The 23,684-nt window shown below is 42.8% G+C and overlaps 1 protein-coding gene across 3 annotated transcripts in view; it reads right to left on the reverse strand.

Annotated features, from left to right (window-relative positions):
• LOC121865403 (ribosomal protein S6 kinase alpha-5-like) overlaps positions 1 to 23,684 on the reverse strand; it is a 72,064-nt gene that overhangs the window by 39,729 nt on the left and 8,651 nt on the right. Inside the window, exons 1-2 of one of the 3 annotated variants that reach the window (XM_042364757.1) lie at positions 2,298 to 2,437; positions 164 to 810 (exon numbers count right to left, since the gene is read on the reverse strand). The exons of the other annotated variants lie outside the window; for them this stretch is intronic. Of the exons in view, the coding sequence (XP_042220691.1) occupies positions 164 to 356 (193 nt within the window). The 5' untranslated portion in view covers positions 357 to 810; positions 2,298 to 2,437. Of the gene's footprint in view, positions 1 to 163; positions 811 to 2,297; positions 2,438 to 23,684 lie in introns of those variants that run through there. 3 annotated transcript variants of the gene reach the window in all.

Below are 23,684 nucleotides of genomic sequence, written 5' to 3' on the forward strand. Positions count from 1 at the left end.
CCGGGGGTGGTGTGCCATGACTCCATCAAGTTCCGTTGCCAGGTTTACCTTCTTAACAGCCATGGCACTATCACAGAGGCACCACCGTAACAACCTCCCCAGCAACAGCATAACTGAGCTAAAACCCTGACCCACAGGAACCAATGTGTGTGTGTGTGTTTACCTTTGCCGCTATCAAGTTGGTTGTTATTTAGGACATCACTATTGGTGCTGCTGGTGGCGAAATGGTGACGATGCGGGTAGGGCTGAAGGCGACGGCGGAGCACGTCATCAAGACCATACTCGTCGTCTTCTTCCTCCTCCTCCAGCGTCCCTAAGTCTCCGCCAGGTTCTTCTGCTGTTCTGTGCACCCCCATGGTGAGTTCTTGTTGTCAGGATGGTGGTGGTAAGGAGGGACGGCCGAAAGAGCTTATAGCCTGTTGCTTGTCTCCCAGCAGCTGGATGATAGTGGCGGTTATGGTGAAGAAGTCTTCCACGGAGGTATAAGTGTTGCCCGAACCGTCAGTAAGCCCCCTGACAGTAGCAGTAACAGCTGTGGCAGTAGTGGAGGTGGCAGAGGATGTCTGGGTGGGTCATCAAACACTCTCACCACGAGAACACCAGACTTGGCCACCACTGCGCCAGGCACCTCCTACACTGTCTGTCTTGCCGCTCGGTTGAGTCTCGGCCCCACCACTACCTTCTTGAAGGGATCTAGATTGCAACCTTCACTGTCGAGGAACTTTTATAAGTTGCAGAGGAAAGTGCCTCAATTATTCTGTCTTTATTTAGTGTTTAAGTATCAACACTTAACATACTGTATATTCATGCCTGAGTAAAGGAAAAAAAGGTTATAAAATGTTTGTGATGGTCGCACTGCATGTCAATCACACTACTGCCTTGCCAAGGGTGAAGAGTTAAACGTTAAGTCAAACTATTTTGTACCCTCAATTTCACACCTGTGCTCCCTCACCTCACCCCGCCCCATCACGCCAAACAGATTTAAGCTCCTTATTTAGTCACAGATGCTTCTCGAAGTGCTCAAAGTTATCTCAGATAAATACCTGTCACATAGCGATATTAAAGCCCCATTAAGAGAAAGGTCCGCGTACAGGTAAAGGAGTGAGAGTGACCCTGACTGGGGGAGGGGGGCTAACATCATCACCATGACATGACCCTGGCATCTTCCGCCCCAAGCTCGCTACAGTAGTCCTCCTACACGATTCTACAGCTAGTATATCCTAGGTGTGAGTGATGAGGAAGCGTGAGTGATGAGGGAGGGGAGCCATATGTCACGCGTGGGTCGCTGTGTAACTGTACGTGATCCGTTGTCTGCCGCCCGCACAAGGAACTGTGCCGAGAAAGTGGGTCATCTGCGAGCAGCGGCGCCCGTCCACCGTTGCTCGCAGGGCTGCCACGAGCACCCGGCCTTCACTTTTTCCCACCACCCACTCTTTGCCTTTCAACTACCCGTATCCGCTACTCGTGTAGCTCACACCCTAACCTGCCTCTTTTGTTCCTAACTGAAACTGTAAGTAAGGTGTGATGTAGAATATATGTATTTATAGAGAGAAACACAAAACACGCCAGCTATGTGAGAGGACTTGGTAGTGGTGGTGAGGTGTGGGCCGTCAGTCGCCTTGCTGGCTGCTAGTGCTGCTGCCTCCCGCACCCCCTCAGCCCATCACCACTCTCTCCTCTTGCACAACCTCACGCCTGCCCAATTATCTCAGACTACATTTCTCTAAATTTCTGCCTATTTACGACTGTTCTTGGTACCTTATACCTATCCGTTCACTGTAGCTGCAATATCGACACACCTGGCAACTTTGAGCAATAGGGAAATGGAACCTACACAAGGCCGTATGTTGAGCAATTCACTCTCACCCTTGGCGTGCCCTGTAATATAAATGGGTGTCTATCTACTGATATAGTTTCCTAGCAGACGTCTCATCTCCTGCATTGCAGTTCTCGTACTGATTTTCCATTCAGCGATGAGCACTCCAATATTTTCCTTCATGGGCACTAGGTGTTCGTGTTAGTCCTGCACTTGTCCACACAGTACCTTCACATAATAGTTCACACTGTATATTTTCCAACAAAAATTAATTAGATGTTTTTCCACCACGAGAAAAGTCTGCTACCGTCAACATGCATGCCACGTCTGCACTCGCCATTTGGTGTTCAGCTTGCACCAGGCTCTCTTCCTTCTCTCTCCCATTCGCTGGGCCACTCAGAGAGCTTCCCGGTGTCTTCTTATCCTATATTTCCACTCACAAATATCGTAACTCAAAATAATCCACTGACACAGCACGTACATTGAGGTATACTGAGCCGTATGGAAGGCTGTGAGTTCGCGCACAAGTACCACGGAGCGATCAGCTGACTACTGACTGAAACAGCTGAGTGTCACAACACGACCACCTGATACGGCACGCAGTTGCCAACTCGCACATTTTCTCCAGGGACAAACTGCACTCGTGGGTGGCAGCGGTCGACTTTAGCGCCATATTGTTATGATTGTCAGTTTTATTTACGTTTCTAAATTCTGGTAGTTTATGATTATTAATACTAGAATGCTGACGTAACCCGGGATTTGATAAGCATAAAAAATAAACATTGTCTGAGTTGCTACTGGTGTAGTAATACCGAGGTTAAAGCTGAGATGTGCACGGAAAATGTTCTCAGATTTATAGCAATTACTCTTACAATATCTCAAAAATATATTGTATCGCCTGCCTAATTACTTTCTGTCCTTCTCTTGTTTTGTCTTCATTTCTTCCCTTTCATAGTTAACGAGGAAAGCATTTAGTTTATTCCCAGCATCAAAAACACTTAAGAGCAACAAATTCTATTTTAGTTGTAGTGATAATCCATCCAAGGATAACAGATGAGTGTGTGTAAGAGGGGCCTAAGTGACAGTTGTGACGGGGGATACCATTGTTTACACACCCGCAGGAACAACACACCTAAGAAAAAGTGAGATTGGAAAGTCTTTGTTAATTAACCACACTACCATGTATCACACCTCACCAACATACTTTGTATATAATGTACACCCATCTCTCATATTGCTAAATAATCAATATTTCATGGCGTATGTGCGTGCGTCAGATCTTCACTGATGTAGTTACATAATAATATATCGATTACATAATCAGTCTCCTGGACGACACAGCCAACAAATCATAGCCAGCAGCCCTCATGGACGCCGTGTGGGAAACACTCCTCGCCAGAACGAGTGATGGTAAAATCGGCGTCTACGGTACACCTGTGCCAGACCGTCGACGTGCTCTCCACTTTACTTTCACTCGGACTGTTAGGTCCTGCTGGAGAAAGCCTCCCACACCTCTTACTAATGCATTACTCCCATCACCCTCCTTCCGTTCACAACAAAAATTTAGGCAGTATTTATTTATCTCAAAAGTCAACTCATCTTGGGTACGAACGCTGTGACAAGAAATCAGTGGTCGGTTTGCTCGAGTGTTGTGATATCTCGGCATCATAAGTAAATAATTTTTATCACACAGATCCAGGTCAAGATACATCAGAAGCTTTTCCATATTTGGTTCACTGGAGCAACACGAGTTTAGTTATAAGCGCTACTGAAAATGATAACGTTTTAAATAAGTATATCATGTCGGTCAACAGAAAACCGCTATTCATACATTTAGAAAACGTTGCCAAGTTTCTGGGTGTCTTCTAGAGTTAAATATTATGAGGTGCGTGAAAGTGTGTTTCTAACAACAACCTTGGTGATATGAACGCCATCAAACTGTACATTCCATGATATTAATAATTCTATGGTGAAAGGAATGTCGGGATGTAAAGGCAAGCTGGAAACTATACCGTATGTAGTTATTACCGCGTACGTAAAGATCCCAACGAAAATAAGTGCGTGGCGGCTAGCTTGAACTATTTACCACTGTTTGTACAGTTTACCTGCATTGTCTATGTACACGCTGAACCAAAGTGAACTTGTATGACAATTCTATTGAATAAATGTCTATCTATATATCCAGAACTGGTGCCACTATTGCCAACTGAGTGAAAAACCTTGAGGATCGCACTGAGCTGATGCAATGAACGTATCGTGCATGAACGAACGTAGCTGACCTAGATATACACACATCAAGGCGTAGCTGACCCACTTGTTTCTTACTGTTGTATATACATGATCCTTTAGTGTAACAATGGCTGGTTGTACACTGTTGTATATACGTACATGATAGTATGGCGTACCAAACATGAACAAATTGTACACAGTTATATGTACAAGATACTATATAGTGTGTGTGTGTGTGTGTGTGTGTGTGTACTTGAGAGAGGTAAGTTAGTTCAGTTACGTCACGAGAGGAACATCCAGTGCGTCAAACACACTCGTCAGGTATCTTAATGATGCAAACACTTTGTTCCCCAGAGCCAAGTCTGTGTTCTCTCTTCCCTGTGCAGCCTCCCTCCCTACTCGTGTTGACCTCCCTCCCTACTCGTGTTGACCTCCCTCCCTACTCGTGTTGACCTCCCTCCCTACTCGTGTTGACCTCCCTCCCTGCTTGACTCAGTCACTTCACCACTTAACTACTAACACACAAACACTCTGTATACCTGAGAGGCTTTACTGAACGTGATAAAACTGTGCTCAGCAATACACTGTCTGTGACATAAACGTTATATTTCTTAATACTGAGAATAATCTTAAAACAAAGCACAAAACAAAAGTATAGCTTAGAACTTTTACTTTACCAAGTAAATAATTAATTTAGGTGTTTTTCGTTTTTCAGAGATGGTAATAAACTCCGTCACCATAAGCATAATTATTTTAATGCCACCTTTTGTAGGACGGCTTGCTCTAGGAATACAAATGCACAAGTTGATGTGGCAGCCCAGAAATTTTAACCCCAAACTCATAAGAAACAACCTAGTGATGTGAGAACTCACACACAATATAACACCTTACATACAGAGTTTGTCATTATTGAACAAGTTATAATAATTTTAACGGTATAACCAATTGTAAAAATAAGAGTTATGTGTGTTTGTGTGTGTCTGTGTGTGTGTAAACCAAAAGAAAACTAAATGAGGTTATTTACTCCCCACGTAACTTAAACCCAAGAGTGAAGATTATTTTTCTCCCTCGATTTTATCTTAATCAAATGAATATAAAAAACGGCAAAACTCTGGTGAAATCTGGAGAGTTTCACTGTGTTGTTTACCGTCACCCACACTACTTCAGGTTAGCAGAGGTCAGGAGTTGGTTTGGGATCTTCCTGGTCAGCTACTGTGGCCAGGTAACTGTAGTTGACCACACAAACAGACATTTAACTGTTGAAAATTTACGTCACTGGGGTATTTCACCTCCACAGTTCACAGACAGACAGACACACAGCGTAGAAGACATGACCTGTTTTTTTATTGTCTGTTTCTGCATCTCTCCAATTAAGTTTTGTTTACACCTTTCCACGAGGTGTTGGGCAGGTAGGTGGAGGGTAATACGACTATTAATTAACTCCCTATATGGCACGTGTTTCGTAGCTCCATTTATAGTGTACAATGAGTCTGGTTATCAGTTTATTTTTCTTTATATTGTTATTGTTGTCTTTGTTGATGCTATTATCGTTGTTATTATTGTTGTTATGTATTGTTGTTGATATTATTATTATTGTTGTTGTTTTGTTGTTGACGTTGTTATTATTGTTGTTGATATTATTATTATTGTTGTTGTTTTGTTGTTTTATTATTGTTGTTGATGTTATTATTGTTGTTGTTTTGTTGTTAATATTATTATTGTTGTTGTTTTGTTGTTGATGTTGTTATTATTGTTGTTGATATTATTATTATTGTTGTTGTTTTGTTGTTTTATTATTGTTGTTGATGTTATTATTGTTGTTGTTTTGTTGTTAGTTATTATTGTTGTTGTTGTTGTTTTGTTCTTAATGTTGTTATTATTATTGTAGTTATTGTCATTATTATTACTGGCACAGTTTGCTAACTCGTGATACTAGACTATCGAGATTGTACAGTAATATAATAATCTCTGCCTTCCATCTGAGATTCCCAGCCTGTAGCGGAACTGACACCATCCTCCCCAGCCCGCCCCCCCTCTCTCTACCCACCCTTCCACCCTCCCTCTCCCTTACCCACACCTCTCCACTCACAAACAACACCTCGTCACTTCACTACCAGGGAGCCAAGGCCATCACTAGCTACCACTACTGAGGACCAACTCTTGAAAACATCCCGGGTGATAAGTTGGTGTGTACACTCTCGTCCACTACCTGACATAAAGGTGTTTATTAACGGGATAATGGCAATAGTATAATGGTTCTTTTAACAGGTAAACACGGCAGGTAAATGATTAGACAAGTGTCGTTTTTGTTAGAGACTGAAGATATTAAAAAAAACAGTTAATGTAATGTGTCAAAGAGTTCTACAGTGTTAGTCCAAGATATAAATGAACTTTGAAAGGTAAAGAGGCTCAGCAGAATAGTCTTGAGTCTTCGCAGATGCTCTTGTTGGTCGACTGGGTGTGGTGGTGGTGGTGACACTAGCTCGTCACAACACTGACCGTGCATGTTGGTAAGAGATTTTTTTTAGATTGCCCCGGAGGGGGCTAGTTTATTGGGCACCCCCTTACATCCTGTGCAAGGTGAAGCGCAGAAGCGTTTACAGCGCCCAACTGGGAAGCGCCCCAACACCACACACAGCCTGACCTGACATCAGGGCTTCACCTCACCTGAAGGCTGGAGTACACCTGCATCGCCCCAAGCTAATGTCCTGGCCAGCCAACATTTCAAGGGAGCGGCTAAATTAATCGTACTTTCCTACTGTATCGTACTACATGCTCTGCTACCAGCTCATCCCTATCCCCTCTCCTGGATATTGGACACGCTTGATTCTACTGTAAACGATTAGGATTATCATGGTTGCCACACTAAAGTTTAATCCACCACTAATAACCACTGTTGCCAACTCAAACCTTACCTCAAACTGCTATGGATGTCCCCGTAAATCATATTGATTATATGTTATAAAAATATATATATCAGAGGAACAGTAGTGTGTGTGTGTGTGTGTGTGTGTGTGTGTGTGTGTGTGTGTGTGTGTGTAGCACAGACAGGTAGACAGACACACCACCTCCAACAGTGAAGTGCACAACCCTCCACTTTATACCGTTTATCAGACTACAATTATAAAGTTTTACAGACTAAGAAAATATATTGAGTTACTGCATATGTGTGTCATCTGATTAACTCCAGAGATAAGGCAACGGTAGACAGTTATCATCTACCAATTATTTATCCTGGGTGATAATAATACGTGTAGATAGATAGATACATAAATAGATATAGATATATAGACAGTGAAATAGATACAGACAGAAAGACACCGACATATACTGTATAAAGATAGACAGATATTCAGTAAAATCACCATACAAGTTCACACAGACAGTACATGTACACAAACAATGGTGCACAGTAACGTACGTTGCCTCAACCAAGGAAAAACCAGATCAAGTGACATTAGAGTAATTTAACCTCTCTTGTAGGACAGCAGAAGGCATATATTACTATACTACACGAATATATTGGCCTATCTGGGTCACACTGCTCAGTAACATTCGACAATAGTGTGTGTAGGCTAACTCCTATTGGCTATATGCACTACTGACTTGACGTATTGTGTTTCCAGGGATGTGCATGTACCTTTGTTGGGTAATAGGACAGACGGACAGACAGACAGACAGACAGACAGACAGACACACACACACACACACACACACCGTCTGACCAACAGCTTCAGAGGGTCCCAGTTCGACTCCGGGATGGTGAAGGGGACACAAGTTTACACCACTCTTCATCATCCTGGTAATGTAAGGTGATGACTACTGGCAGGTCAGGGGGAGGAAGATACAGGTCAGGGGGAGGAAGATACAGGTCAGGGGGAGGAAGATACAGGTCAGGGGGAGGAAGATACAGGTCAGGGGAGGAAGATACAGGTCAGGGGGAGGAAGATACAGGTCAGGGGGAGGAAGAGGTCAGGGGGAGGAAGATACAGGTCAGGGGGAGGAAGATACAGGTCAGGGGGAGGAAGATACAGGTCAGGGGGAGGAAGATACAGGTCAGGGGAGGAAGATACAGGTCAGGGGGAGGAAGATACAGGTCAGGGGGAGGAAGATACAGGCCAGGGGGAGGAATATACAGGTCAGGGGGAGGAAGACATAGGGTGAAAGTGACCGAATTATGTTGGACAGGAAAGAGAAGGAGAAGGATCTGTGAGTAGGTGGAGTAGTGACTGACATAAACGATGCAGTTCAGTGAGACTCAGAGGATGAGACTCGCCACTAATCCCTCAAGACTCCATCAACACTGTACCGTAAACAACAATGTGATACGGGTGTTCAAGATGAAATAAAGATTATTACCACAAGGAACCTTTTATCGGTTTGAGGGTTATTGCTTAAATTATCGTCCTTAAAGACTCATAGATTAAACCATCGCCCCCAAAGGCATATCAACACAGTGTAACTAAAAGGTTTTATTTTCATGCTGTTGGAGATACAAACAAAGCCGAAGGAATAACTTGTCGCTGTGTCCTGTAGATGCGTGCCACAACTAGGTGGTCAAGTCAGCTAACATGTTAACCTTATAGAGATGACTGGACGACTCAAGATGTCAAATACGGATACAGAGCTGTGAACATGTGCTGGACACCCACTTGACTGCTCGCTTTAGTACTGGTGATGGCCCGAATGAAGAATCAAACTAAGTCAACTCGCTTAATAAAGGTGCAGTGTGAACCCAACAGTGTCTTGAGAGGACATCCACCTTGCCAACACAACACTGTTACCAGAGCAGCCGGTGCACGACACTTGTTCTTGGTACACTACACCCCGGGTTAACGCAGCCCTCTGGATAAGTGTGGGGCAGTATCTCTGAATTACAGGAAGGGTTAGTAACATGGTATAAACACGGCGAGTTGGCCAGACCCCACATCCGGACACCCTCAGCACTACCACCCTCGCCGCCTGAGCTCTCTCTCTCTTCACTGTGCTTCTATCCAATAAAAGGAACACCATTTCTAACAAAACTTAAATTACTTCCTTTAATAACACGCGAGGAAAATTGAATCCTCACGTCATTAAAAACTACACAACATTTTGATACAGTAGTGTGTATCATCCACTGTACTGCCGTCCACACAACATAATACATAACACGCCAAAACAGTTATCATGTTATACAGTAATGTTTCACGCCTCTAGTCACCCGGTGGCAATGACCGAGGCGGGAGGTGCAGAGTACACGTGTGGAGTCTACCATCCTGTCCGTCCACACACTACTAAATATTACCTCATGTTCCTGCCTTTTCTAATTACTGTAACATCCTCTCTACACACTCCTTCCAGAGGGTTATAACATAGTGGTGTGGTTGTGGTGTGGATGTGAGATGTGGTGAGGTATAGTGGTGTGGTAGTATTATGGTGTGGTGGTGAAGTGTGGTGTATTAGTGTGGTGGTGATGGTGTGGAGGTGGGAGGGAGTGTTGTAAAAGTAAGGTGTGGTGTTAGTGGTAAGGTTATATTAGTGTGGTCACTGTAGTGTGGTGTGGCAGGTGTCGCCAGCACCCACCACCACCTGCTAGCTACACAGTCAGTCGCTACCACGCGTTCAATTTTCCCTTCCCGTTATCTTACTGTTAGTCGAATTTAAAACTCATGAGAGAGAAGAGATATAATTAACGTCACTTTATGGATTATTTTACCAGTGGAGCCTTGAGTGTTATCAGCAGCAGTCATTTAATTATGAGATTTGTTGAGGAGATGTTTGCTACCAGCCATGGCGATAATATACTGAGGACGTTCACCCCGGACTTGTGTGTTCCCTCGCTCTTCTCTCGCCCGGTACTGCTTCGCCCCCACTACATTATTGATTTCCTGGTGATATATATATTTTTTAAATTTTTATCATCCTCTTCTTTCTTATCTCTCTATCAACATCTGGTAGCCAGTTTTGTTGTCGATCGTGAATTTCTCCCGTCGTTATATACACCACTAGAGTGTCAAGAAAGGTACTTGGTGAATGATGAATAAATCTTAATGTTTGTCGTTCTATTAACTACTGTTATGTAAGGTAGTGTCAGCATAGTGTGTGTATTAAGGCGTTTACTGCACTCTTTACCACATACATTACATCGTGTAAGAGATTAAACTTGAGTGTAATATACAGTATAGTCTATCATATACACATATACACCTTAACCCTCAATACACTATATGTATGTTAAATTATGTTGACTTGTTGGGTGTACATGTATACACTGTGTATCTTCAGTCAGCCATATAACGAACAAAGAAACAGTAATCAAGCTCTATTTTATTTATGTAATCTCAAAAAAGTCAAACAAAATCAGTGTAATAATGACTTTACCTACAACCATAGTGGTGTGTGTGTGTGTGTGTAAATATTTCTCAAGAGTATATTTTCACAGCGGTACTCGGAAAAAATTACACCGGAAAAAATCCCACATGGAAAAAATGGCACAGGAAAAAATGGCACAATTCTCATTCTAAGAAAAAATGGCAAAACAAATTTCACTTCGAGCTCAAGAACCACAAACGAGCTAACGAGCCTATGTTTGAAGCTATCCAGCGTATTCGAGTTAAAGATGATGTTTGGTAACTTGTTATATCACCTTTGTTTAGCCCTGACTGCCATTTAAACACCTCGATCATATCGCCCCTCACTCTACGTCTCTCGAGGGAATGCAGATTAAGATGCTTTAACCTGTCTCTGTACTCAAGGTTCCTAATGCCCGGGATTAGTCTTGTCATCCTCCTCTGTATGCTTTCTTGGGATTCTATATCCATTCTGTAGTACGGTGACCAGAACTGAACGGCGTAACCCAAGTGAGGTCTCACAAGCGCAAGATATAGTTTTAGGATGACCTCCCTAGTCTTGTAACTAACACTCCTTTGTCTGAACCCAAGTATTTTATTAGCCTTGTTTCGAGCAAATACACATTGTTTACTAGATTTAAGATCCCTACTTATCATTACTCGTAAATCTTTCCCACAATCGGATTTCTCTAGAACATCGTTGGTCATCTGGTTTCTGTTTACATCTCCTAGACTATATACTGTATAGTACTTTACATTTGTCTTCATTAAATTTCATCTGCCATTTTTCAGGTCATTCGAATTTTTTTTTACATCTTCCTGTAGTTTTGCTACAACATTCGTTGGAAATCTTAAACAATAATATGCAATGTGACATTTTTAATTTTGAAATTCATTTATGTACGAGTTTTCACTAACATAAGGCAGAATGTTTTAGTTAAAGGTAATAAATGTTTTATGTTATGACGTTGATATATAACTCTTTAAGTAAGTTTCAGTAACAAACGTTATAAAATTTCAGCGAGACCATGTAAAATAATTAATGTGCCATTTTTTCCTACATTCTTCCACAACACCTGACACCAAGGGTTGACCTGTGGCTACTTTAAGAGCTCTGTGACTATTGTTTGCATTCGATATCCAATACGCCGGCCCTTACGCTAGAGGGGAGGGAAACTGGCTCCAATATTTGTGTACCCGGGGCCCTAATAACATCGTCATCACTCTCAGTTCAGCACATTTTAACTACCTGGTCCTCGTGGAACATGAGTGTGTAGCAGGAGGACTCAGAGATGATCAAGTAAAATTAAGAAGATTAATATCATGGAGTGTAGGGTGAACCACTCCGGCGGAGATGGCGAGGATGGTTGTACTTGTGTCTGGCTGACGTCTGTAGGAGCAGACATAGTTGTTCCATTCAGGTAATACGGAGTAAAGACTCAGGAAGCAAGTGCTTAAAATCATTTAAGTACATTAGAGTGGAGGAAATTGCAGCGGGCCTATTGACCCATATTAGGCAGCCCCGTTTACACCCAACCTTAATCGCTCACATATCTGTCTGAAGCTTCCCAACGTGTTCGAGTTAATGATGATGTTCGGTAGTTTGTTCCACAAGTGCTAAGCAGAGTTAAAGAAAGTTGACGGTGAGGTGAGTGAGGGAGTAAGTGGGTGGTAAGGCACGAGGGTAAACACTGAGGAATGACGGTGTTGTGTGGGGCGGGGATTATCCGAGAGACTGTTGTTACGCTGCACACTCCTACAACAATGGTGTTTTAAGCGCTAATCCCAAAGGTAGTAAATATAAACACTGAACAATAGTCACCAACACTTAACAAAATAAGAGACGGGGGATGGTGGAGACAGAGGTCGTAGTGGACGCCACACAGGTCCTGCTCGGCCAGGGTTACAGAAAGACAGTAAGTATTCCTTCACTCACTAGTGGAAGTTTAATTACATAAAGACGATTATGGGTCATTATAGATATAAATCAGTGCTTGTGTGAGTGTGGTGGCTGGCTGTGACCCACAGTGAGTTAAGAGTGGCATCGCTGGCGTGGGTGGTTAAATGTCAGAGGCTCGCTCACCCCCTGCCGCTGCTGGAGCTACACCCAGTACCATCCTACACTATGGTACAGTACACACCACAAACACAAATAAAGATCCTCACTTAACGACATTGTTTACAAATACGTTAAATAAGTTTATAAACCGATTCATGGCGAGATAAATACTAAATCCTAAAAAGAAGAAGAAATATTTACGAAATTAAAAAGAAAAAAAAGTGTCTGGACCTAATCATGATCAAGACCAACAGTGTGGAGAGTTTCAACACAACCATTCCCGTGTTCACTGCTGGTAACTCATCCCCCACCACGAACCGCCCGCCCTGCACCTCCTCAACACAACCTCGTGTTTTTGTCACTCTCAGTCCATCATTAATACTTTACGACTGTTTGGGTTGACTGCCAGGACTCAAGACGTCTCCATGCGCTGATCCTCAACTAGTGTGATTATTAGCCTTGTTGAGAACTTAATGACAGTATAGCTGTTAATGAGGATGAAGGCCAACAGACTGTAGTAATGAAGAACAGTAAGAGATGATGCTCACCCGTGTTATTGTACCGACTCCTTGCTTATATATCCTCCTCAACACACTACAGCCTCTCATACCCACACATATCTGGGGGACTATTCTCTTACAACACCGACGAGTCATCTAGGAGTGATGGTATTAACGTACTGGTATTATTTCAGACATAAACAAGTACAGTAGATTAATTAAAGATGGCATTAGTGGTAAAAACAAAAAAGGTTAATAGTTCTGGCACCTGGAATCCATTACTTATCAGGTATTGTACTGCACATTGTTTAACCCCGGCCTCTGTTATGTGTTTATTTATCCCCCAAAAGAGGGAGTGTTTTAAAGTGGCTCCTTCAGACGATCCCGTAGAGCATCTTTAAGGTGACCAAGACTCTTACTCCTTCCTCGCTGCCGTCTACCACACAAACAACCTCTTTACTTCTATATACCTGTCCTCCTTACCTCCAGATACCTGTCCTCCTTACCTCCAGATACCTGTCCTCCTTACCTCCAGATACCTGTCCTCCTTACCTCCAGATACCTGTCAGAAATATTATCCACATTCTGATACCAAATCAAATCATCAGTTCTAAAGAAATCGACAACAGTGTGAGGTAGTGAGAGGCCGGGCTGACACTACCAACAGTGTGAGGTAGTGAGAGGCCGGGTTGACACTACCAACAGTGAGGAAGTGAGAGGCCGGGCTGACACTACTAACAGTGTGAGGTAATGAGAGAGGCCGGGCTGACACCACCCTATGATGTAATTAGGAACACAATACAATATTTCAGAACGTCATCACAGAAAACTTTGATAACATAAGTTTTCACAACAGATATAACCCCAATTACTGACGCACAAAACGCTGACACAATGGCTGGCTAATTCATGACAAACATTGACAGTAACACCTGGTGAACAACTGTACCTCCACACCCTTGTTCATGTTTGTGTTCACTTTCACATGAACTGTTTCTTTATGATCAACAACATCGACTGACTCATAGAAAACGAAAGAAAATTTAAGAGAGACGATGGTGGTGGTGTGGTATTAGTGTGGAGTAGGGTAGTGTGGTGTGGCATGAGATAGTGTGGTGTGGCATGAGATAGTGTGGTGTGGTATGACATAGTGTTGTGTGGTATGACATAGTGTGGTGTGGTATGACATAGTGTGGTGTGGTATGAGATGGTGTGGTCTGGTCCAGTGGCACACACGATTTACAACGTTCTCAGTGTTTACAAACTTCCTTAATGTTGTTTACAATCTCTTGAGGCAGTTACACTCTGAGGACACCAACAGGAACTACTGTACCACCATTTCCTGAACACACCTGTCTACCTCAACGTGTTTACCAAACCATCTTCACTACAAGGACACACTTTTAATATTTTATTTGGCTAAAACCAGACGATTTTATCCAGCACAGAGAAACCCACTGTACTCAATGGTTTAAGACATAGGTTAGTATGTATGTATGTATGTAGACTTATAAAGAACGACCTTGAAGCGTTATTATCATTCTTCCCGCAGAGGACGTGGTTAATCCAGCAACAATGTGTTGAAAATGGTGGAGTGGATGCCGATGACGTTAGTGTGTAAACAACCTCGGTGCACTCTGTAAACACAAACATGAAGAGACTCTGTAAACACAAACACCAAGAGACTCTGTAAACACAAACATCAAGAGACTCTGTAAACACAAACATCAAGAGACTCTGTAAACACAAACACCAAGAGACTCTGTAAACACAAACACCAAGAGACTCTGTAAACACAAACACCAAGAGACTCTGTAAACACAAACACCAAGAGACTCTGTAAACACAAACATCAAGAGACTCTGTAAACACAAACATCAAGAGACTCTGTAAACACAAACATCAAGAGACTCTGTAAACACAAACATCAAGAGACTCTGTAAACACAAAACATCAAGAGATTCCCCTTGTAAAATGAACATCAAGAGACTCTCTGTAAACACAAACATCAAGACTCTAAACACAAAACACCAAGAGACTCTGTAAACACAAACACCAAGAGACTCTGTAAACACAAACATCAAGAGACTCTGTAAACACAAACATCAAGAGACTCTGCAAACACAAACATCAAGAGACTCTGTAAACACAAACATCAAGAGACTCTGTAAACACAAACACCAAGAGACTCTGTAAACACAAACACCAAGAGACTCTGTAAACACAAACATCAAGAGACTCTGTAAACACAAACACCAAGAGACTCTGTAAACACAAACATCAAGAGACTCTGTAAACACACGTCAATTTCAGGTCCACTCACTGCCAAAGTACATGCTGGCTCTGGCCTAGTGAACTAATATACCAGATTACCACTCAACATTCTTCACACACACACACACACACACACACACACACACACACACACACACACACACACACACACACACACACACACACACACACACACACACACACACACACACACACACACACACACACACACACACACACACACACACACACACACACACACACACACACACACACACACACACACACACACACACACACACACACACACACACACACACACACACACACACACACACACACACACACACACACACACACACACACACACACACACACACACACACACACACACACACACACACACACACACACACACACACACACACACACACACACACACACACACACACACACACACACACACACACACACACACACACACACACACACACACACACACACACACACACACACACACACACACACACACACACACACACACACACACACACACACACACACACACACACACACACACACACACACACACACACACACACACACACACACACACACACACACACACACACACACACACACACACACACACACACACACACACACACACACACACACACACACACACACACACACACACGTGGCGTTTGGCGGGTATTTTTTGGGTATTTTTTTTCCCCGGGGACAGTAAAACAGTTCATTCAGCTCACACAGAAAACACAGACATCCACTAAACAAAGATACAATCATCATTATTTACACAGCCACTGGACACTAACACCCCACAAGACTCGGCCTGTGGGTGGACGACAAAACGCTTATATAAAGTAGACCATCTGATAGGTAGGTCTTCTGTCATGGTAAGAATAATTACATTGTTATAACAGTCACATTCGTTTACGTTGATACACACACACACACACACTACATGTACTCTGCACGCACGCACACACACACACACACACACACACACACACACACACACACACACACACACACACACACACACACACACACACACACACACACACACACACACACACACGCACGCACACAAAACTACCTTCGTAAACACAGGCTATATATTCCCTTGGTAAGTAACAATTGGAGAGAGGTCTCAAAAATCACTGGATGGTTTATTGTTGCTGTGGTACGGAGGAAGAGGAGGAGGTAGTGGGTGGTGGTGGAGGAGGAAGTGGGTAGAGGAGGAGGGAGAGGGGAAGTGGGATTATTCGTGCGGGAGGAAGAGGGTGATGGGAGGAGGAGGAGGAGGCGTGGTGAGGAACACTACCGTGCCAACATACATCACAGGTGTGCCAAGACAGGAGCATCACCCCCCCACCACCACTCACTCTCTTCCAACACGTCAACTAAGTCCCTCTCCCTGGTGCAGAAAGAAGAGCTATTCTCCCTGACCACTATTGTAACTAAATCATTCTGGCTCACTACTTCACGAGGAAATTCTGGCGTCACTTCAACAGTTCCGAGTTGGCACGATGCTGTTTTTTTGGAACCTCTGTGTGTGTGTGTGTGTGTGTGTGTGTGTGTGTGTGAGTAAAAACTTGAGGCATGCCAACTGTGAACCTCTTGAACTGACCTGGAAGGAGAGCTATATATAGACATCTCATCCCTGGTGGTGAATGTTGGTGCCGTAAGATTAAGGGCCAGTTAAAAGGGGTTCATTGTTGGCATACCACAGTAAAACCCCGTAATAATGAACTTTGACCTTGTGATAATTAACATGACCCCACAACAACAATGACCCAACAATAACAATGACCCCACAATCCCACAATAACAGTGACCTCACAATCTAAACAGGAACTCCTAAAACTGTGCAATAATAACACTACAAGTGGTTGAGCCTTACAACTTTACAAGGGATGGTTACACACACACACCTGACTAAACACCTGTCGGTTGAATACTGTCTATACCACTATATTATGTTAACGATAAACAGTTGAGTATTTTTCCACCACTACTACTAACAACAATAAAAATCAATACTACAACTAATTAATCAAAACACTTTTATATGTACTGTATGTTAATTTCGCGTTTATTTATTCTTTTGTTTATTGTTTGTATAATATTCTTAGTTGATGGGTATTGTGGGCACTGGGGAGAAGGATAGAGATCATCCCCCGCCTCTACAACAAGACAGTGATTCAGCCAATAACAAATGTCTAACCCATTTCAGTTAACACACACACACACACACACACACACACACACACACACACACACACACACACACACACACACACACACACACACACACACACACACGGGATTAAACTATGTACACCATGACTCATAATACGTTTACACAGTATGGGGTAAAAATAGATCAGTAGGTCAGTGAGTCCTTGGCGATGATTGGTTCATTACTTTACGTGAGTCTTGAGTATGGACCAATCATAACACACTAAATACTATGATGTAATGATTGGCTCTTTCAACTCAACCTCCCAAAACCTTCATCTGTGTTGTATTATTTTACTCTTGTCTTTATGGTAAGGGAGGGGAGGTGACAGGCTGTGGATATATGATACGATAGGATAGGTTAGGTTACACCGTACTTATTACAATAAAAATCTCTCAAAACAAAACACGTGAAAATCTGTCCAAAAAGGATTACTATAAACAGAAAAGATTTAAGACAGATTTAATACCGACAATAACGATACAAATGTGAAGAGTTTCCAGGATACTCAAGTTGTTTACCACCGAGCATCACTGGACGTTCTCGAGATAAACACTGACGGAAAGATTAGACTCAGGGGATGTTTTATAGGGGAGTGGTCAAAGATTGGAAGGTGGTGGTGGGGGTCAGGGTGGTAGTGGTGAGGGTGGGGGGGTCAGGTGATGGTAGTACCCCTTAGTGGACTCTTATGTCACTTATACCTTAATGGCGCAACGCAGCTATTTAATGAGGTGTGGTCTAACAATAGCATGGTTAAGTGCATTGCCTTATGGTTTTGTCTTACGCACGCGTACGCACACACGCACACACGGTTCCCATCAACCCCAAGGAGAGGAAAGATCAGCCATGAAACGTTGGGATAATTTTCCTTGACTCCACACAGGTATTGTCTACTCTTACCATCTCTTAAGAGTCTTCCAAGATTTAATGGAAAAGAGCGACGGCCTTAAACCCAGTAACTTGTATATCCAGGACTACCTCATGCTCTTCACCTGTAAGTTCAAGTCAATTAAGTACAGATATAACCCTTCTACTGTCTGTGTTTTAGAGATTATTGACTCGGTATAATCAAGGTAAAAGAATATGTAAAATCTGCCATCTTTTCACGGCAACTCGGTGCATGTTATCCTATGGAGGAACCACAGATCTGTCGTGATGCTGCTGTGACCGAGGTGAGGGAAACAGTGAGAGGAAGAGTTAACCTAACACACAGGGTGAAGGTGAGTGTCAAAGGAAGAGTTCAACATAGTAACAAATGAGGAGATCTAACTGCTTGATTCCTTAAACATTATGGACTTAAGAACATAAGAAAATAAGGAGTCTGCAATAGGCCGGTTGGCCTGTGCATGGCAACTCCTGTCGAGAGTTACTACCACTCTCTATCATCCATGAATCTATCCAGCCTACCTTTGAAACTTTCCAGCGTTCCAGCACTTACTACAAAGTTGCTAAGCTTGTTCCATTCGTCCACCACCCTATTTGTAAACCAGTTCCTTCCTATCTCCCTCCTAAACCTAAACTTATCCAACTTGAATCCGTTGTTCCGAGTCCTATCCTGCTCGGATATTATAAGAACTTTATCTATATCCAGTGGGTATGTCTGCAGTCGTTTAGGGGTGCTAATCTAGCCGATAGGGAAGCAAGTATATCCAGCATGGTGGCTCCTGTAGTGAACCTTAGATCAACGCCCTCACAGCAGCCCTGAAAAGTCCCAGAGGAAGCTCCAGGCAGCACACTCAAGGAAATATTCTGGGCATCTACTCTTTCATACTCCAAGTTACCCCGAGAACATTAATTTTCCTATTGTGAGTCACCCAGAGGTTAAGGACTTGTGTGCACATGAACCTCAGGAGCTCTTCATATTTTCCTAACTTGAGATGATTATAGGATACACACATACCAACAAATATATTCAGCATGTTTCATCTTTTGGGCCTAAAATACCATACAAGTGTATTTCTTATAACTGTAATGGACTGGGGAACTCACACCCACTCAATGACTGTTTCCTCTTCACTCTCACCACTCAGACAGTTTTTCAGGGAGCACTTAACACGTCCGAGGTGCTCAAAGTAATTTGTAAGAATATTTTAACATGCATAGTTAAGTAGAACATAACTTATACTAAGTAGCGGACAACGCGCAAAAATCTGTTTAATATTTAAGTAACATTTCCCATTTAAGTAGCAGATTCCATGTAGCTAAGTAGCAAGTCTCATGTCTGTCACATTTCTCCAATAAGTAGCAAATCCCATATAAGTAGAAGATCCCATATATATCCCAATTAAGTAACAGATCTCATGTAAGTAACAGATCCCATATACTATAGGTAACAGATACAACAAAAGCAGCAGATCTCATACAAGTAACAAAACCCATCTTAGTAGTAGAGGCCATTAAGCAACAGATGCTACTTTACAATATCTCTCTCACACACTAAACGTATCTAGGCAGGCAGGTGGGCAAGTCTCGACATGTTCAATAAGGGAGTCATTCTCACTTTGAACACGTAAGGAACAGAATGAACATGCCAACGCAGCTTGAGGAACAGGGCGCAATATCATAAAGACCAGTTGAGAAACACACATACACACAGGAGGTATCAGTAGTTCGTATCGCCCTCCCTTGTAATCGTCGTTGATGATAAGCGACTATGACGATAACGCCACCCCGTGTGTTATGTGAGGGAACAACACACTGCTGTAGCCACTGGTGTGTAACGATGTATCTTACTGAAATATTGATGACTGTGTGTGTGTGTGATACTTGTCAGTGTGTACAGTATATATAGGTCTTGTGTACATATGTATGGTTTGTACATGTGTGTGATAAGTACCTGACTTGTATCCTGTCTCGGTGTGTGTGTGAAAGCTAAGCTACTGTTGGGTACATACATGTGTTTTTATACATACATATGTGAGCGTTTATGTGTGGGTTGACTCGTATGACTGTAAGCCAAATTAATTTCGCCTTTGGCCGAGTGTGGGAGGGAAGGATCATTGATTATCTAAAACAAATACTTAACAATTCTCTACTTAAAAAAAAAGGGTTCAAATCAAAAGTAAATTAAGTATTAATTCTGATGGCAATAAGCAGAGGTACAATGCTCATCCTCGCCTTGTTACTGACACACACACACACACACACACACACACACACACACACACCTAAGCTCCCAAAACAGTATTATCTCACCTTTCATTCCCTAAAATGACCGCTGAACCTCCAATACTATGTCGCGTCTGGCTGTTGTAACGTAAATACTTTTATATGTTATTGTTGTGTTCTCTGGCTGGGTAAAATACAGTGATTCTCATTTTATCGTCTCCCAGTCAACAGTCAGTCTTCCTACTAACAGAGTCTTCCTACCAACAGACAGTCTCCCTACCAACAGAGTCTTCCTACTAACAGTCTCCCTACCAACAGACAGCCTCCCTACCACAGAGTGACAGACATAGCACTCAGCGACAACAAACCCGAGACCCAGGAAGCTGAACTAACAACACAAGACTTGAGACTATTCCTACAGCATCACAAGTAAGGTTCAATTGTGATGAGGTACATACGAAGCTCTCAGATAGGTTTTGTTAGACGAATGCGGCAGTGGAGGGGTAGATACATCACTCATCTCCTGACCTAAGTATTGCTGGCATCCCTAGTCTACCGAGATGTGGATACCAAATTGTGCAGGTGAGTAAGTGAAGGCAGTCGAGTGCAGTGCTTCGAAAAAAAAAATGCTTTAGTATTCAGGCGCCGTCAGAAGTATGGAACCTGATCTTGCTGCTCCACCACACATGTATCTGTCAGGTGTTGTTCCTTAGCGTACAATATGTGTGTACTATAATACCACAATCACGTATTTGTTCAGCTCCTGCAGGTAAACAATCACATAAAGAGTGAGGATGGCTCGGGAAGGTCCACGAGAAGACGGGAGAAGATTCTGAGGGTGTGCAACAATATCTCAGCCCGAGTGTTGACCAATGAGAGCTGTTGTCATTCTCTTTTTTTGACCAATGAGCGATGTTATCACTCTCTGTTTACATATTTTTAATTTGTTTCTAAAAATATATATTACATATCTTTTAATTAATGTAATTCTGTATTTATAATAGTTTCTTACACGTTTTTTCGGAAGTCTGGTCCAATTACAATACAATATTGATAACTGCAATTAAAGCAACGATATCTCCACCAGAGGAACGGTAACCGCAATTATAGCATTTATAGATCCAACCACAGTGTCGATAATTACAACCACAGCACCGACCGATAAGTCCAACCACAGTTAAGTCCAACCACAGCATAATAATTACAACCACAGCACCGACCGATAAGTCCAACCACAGTTCCGATAAGTCCAACTACATATAGCCAATAAGTATGGAACAGAAGCCTAAGAGAGAGGGAGAAGGACTATATCTTGACTTACAAGTTCATTATGTCACCAGTTATCACTTCCGTGGCTCTCTATTACACAATTTGGTAGTGTGTGTGTGTGTGTGTGTGTGTGAGTGTGTGTGTGTGAGTGTGTGTGTGTGTGTGTGTGTGTGTGTGTTGATCAAAATTACCAGTGATACCATTAATGAAAGCCCTCACTCCCCTACCTGGCTACAAATCAACTAACAAACCATCTAAGTATCCAGGATTCCTATAAGAGTACAAGGTGTTTAGCTGGTAACAATGTGAGGTATTTCCCTGGCAGGTAGTGAAGGTTCTGAAGGACCTACACTCGAGGTTCTTCCCAGATACAAACACGAGTCAGGGAAGGATCATTAAATCACTCCTACCCTCCCAGCCACACAACACGCCGTGGGTGAGGCTCCCTGTATATACACGGTTACTGGGCGACACTTAGGATGTATACAGTTAACTACTAAAGTCCGCTCGTCTCTCCTCTCCTGAACCACGAACCCCAAGATTCAGACTCGTGAACCCGAAGCAGTAGACTGATACATTATTCAGTCCATAAATGCTTCGGATTCATGAGTTTTGAATCTCGGGGGTTAGTGGTTGAGTGTGCAATAACCAACTCACCTTTCATGTACATTTTTCGAGTCAAACTATACATACGAGGAGACTTGACTATTGATTTACTATTACTACTACTACTAGACTATTGATTTACTATTACTACTACTACTACTACTACTATTACTACTACTATTACTACTACTGCTACTACTGTTACTCTACTTGGGGATTTCACACCTACTTGGTAACCTTTATCTCCAACATCCTAAAACTGTGTAAAATCTCGATGTTGTTTTTTTCCTTCTCATCTCCATCTGGTGATAGCTGTGACGTCACCAGCTAGCCGTCTATAACAAGAATAACAAGAATAACAAAGATAAAATCAGTGATAAGACAGCAAATAATAATAAAAAAAATACTAAGAAGAAGAAGAAGAAGAATCTGATACCATTAATAAATTTTATGGACGCCACATTTTATTTCAATACTGTACTGAAGAAAAAAATAAAAACAAATTCACAATATTTCTCTAATCCAGTGTGGAAGTCTCACTCATGTGTGCTTAAGCCAGAAGAGGTTATATAAACTTAAAGAGTGTGTGGGAGGATGTGGAGTGTGTTGGGCGCGTGTGGGAGGATGTGGAGTGTGTTGGGTGCGTGTGGGAGGATGTGGAGTGTGTTGGGTGCGTGTGGGAGGATGGGAAGTGTGTTGGGAGCGTGTGGGAGGATGTGGAGTGTGTTGGGCGCGTGTGGGAGGATGTGGAGTGTGTTGGGTGTGTGTGGGAGGATGTGGAGTGTGTTGAGTGCGTGTGGGAGGCAGGGGAGAAAGCATCGGGTGTGTGTGTAGGAGGGTGAAGAAAGTGTTAGGTGTATGTGTGGGAGGTGTGTTAAGAGAGTGAGGGAGTGTGTTGAGTGAGGGAGTGTGTTGAGTGAGGGAGTGTGTTGAGTGAGGGAGTGTGTTGAGTGAGGGAGTGTGTTGAGTGAGGGAGTGTGTTGAGTGAGGGAGCGTGTTGAGTGTGTAGGAGGGTGAGGAGTGAGGGTAGAGTGACCTTGTAGTTCTGGTATAACGCCTGACATTTCACGCCAGTACCCTCTTAGTTGCCAACCTTGTGTCCTGAAAGTTTTTATGAGTCGCCTTGATGCTTTTAGGAGGCAAGATAAAAAGACCACAGGGGACAGAAGACGCCCCTGGGTTGTTTACTCTCATAGCAGATAGATGGTGAATCCCTCATTAC

The sequence above is a fragment of the Homarus americanus genome, unplaced genomic scaffold (assembly GCF_018991925.1).
Source record: "Homarus americanus isolate GMGI-L3 unplaced genomic scaffold, GMGI_Hamer_2.0 scaffold25483, whole genome shotgun sequence".
NCBI classification, from domain to species: Eukaryota; Metazoa; Arthropoda; class Malacostraca; order Decapoda; family Nephropidae; genus Homarus; species Homarus americanus.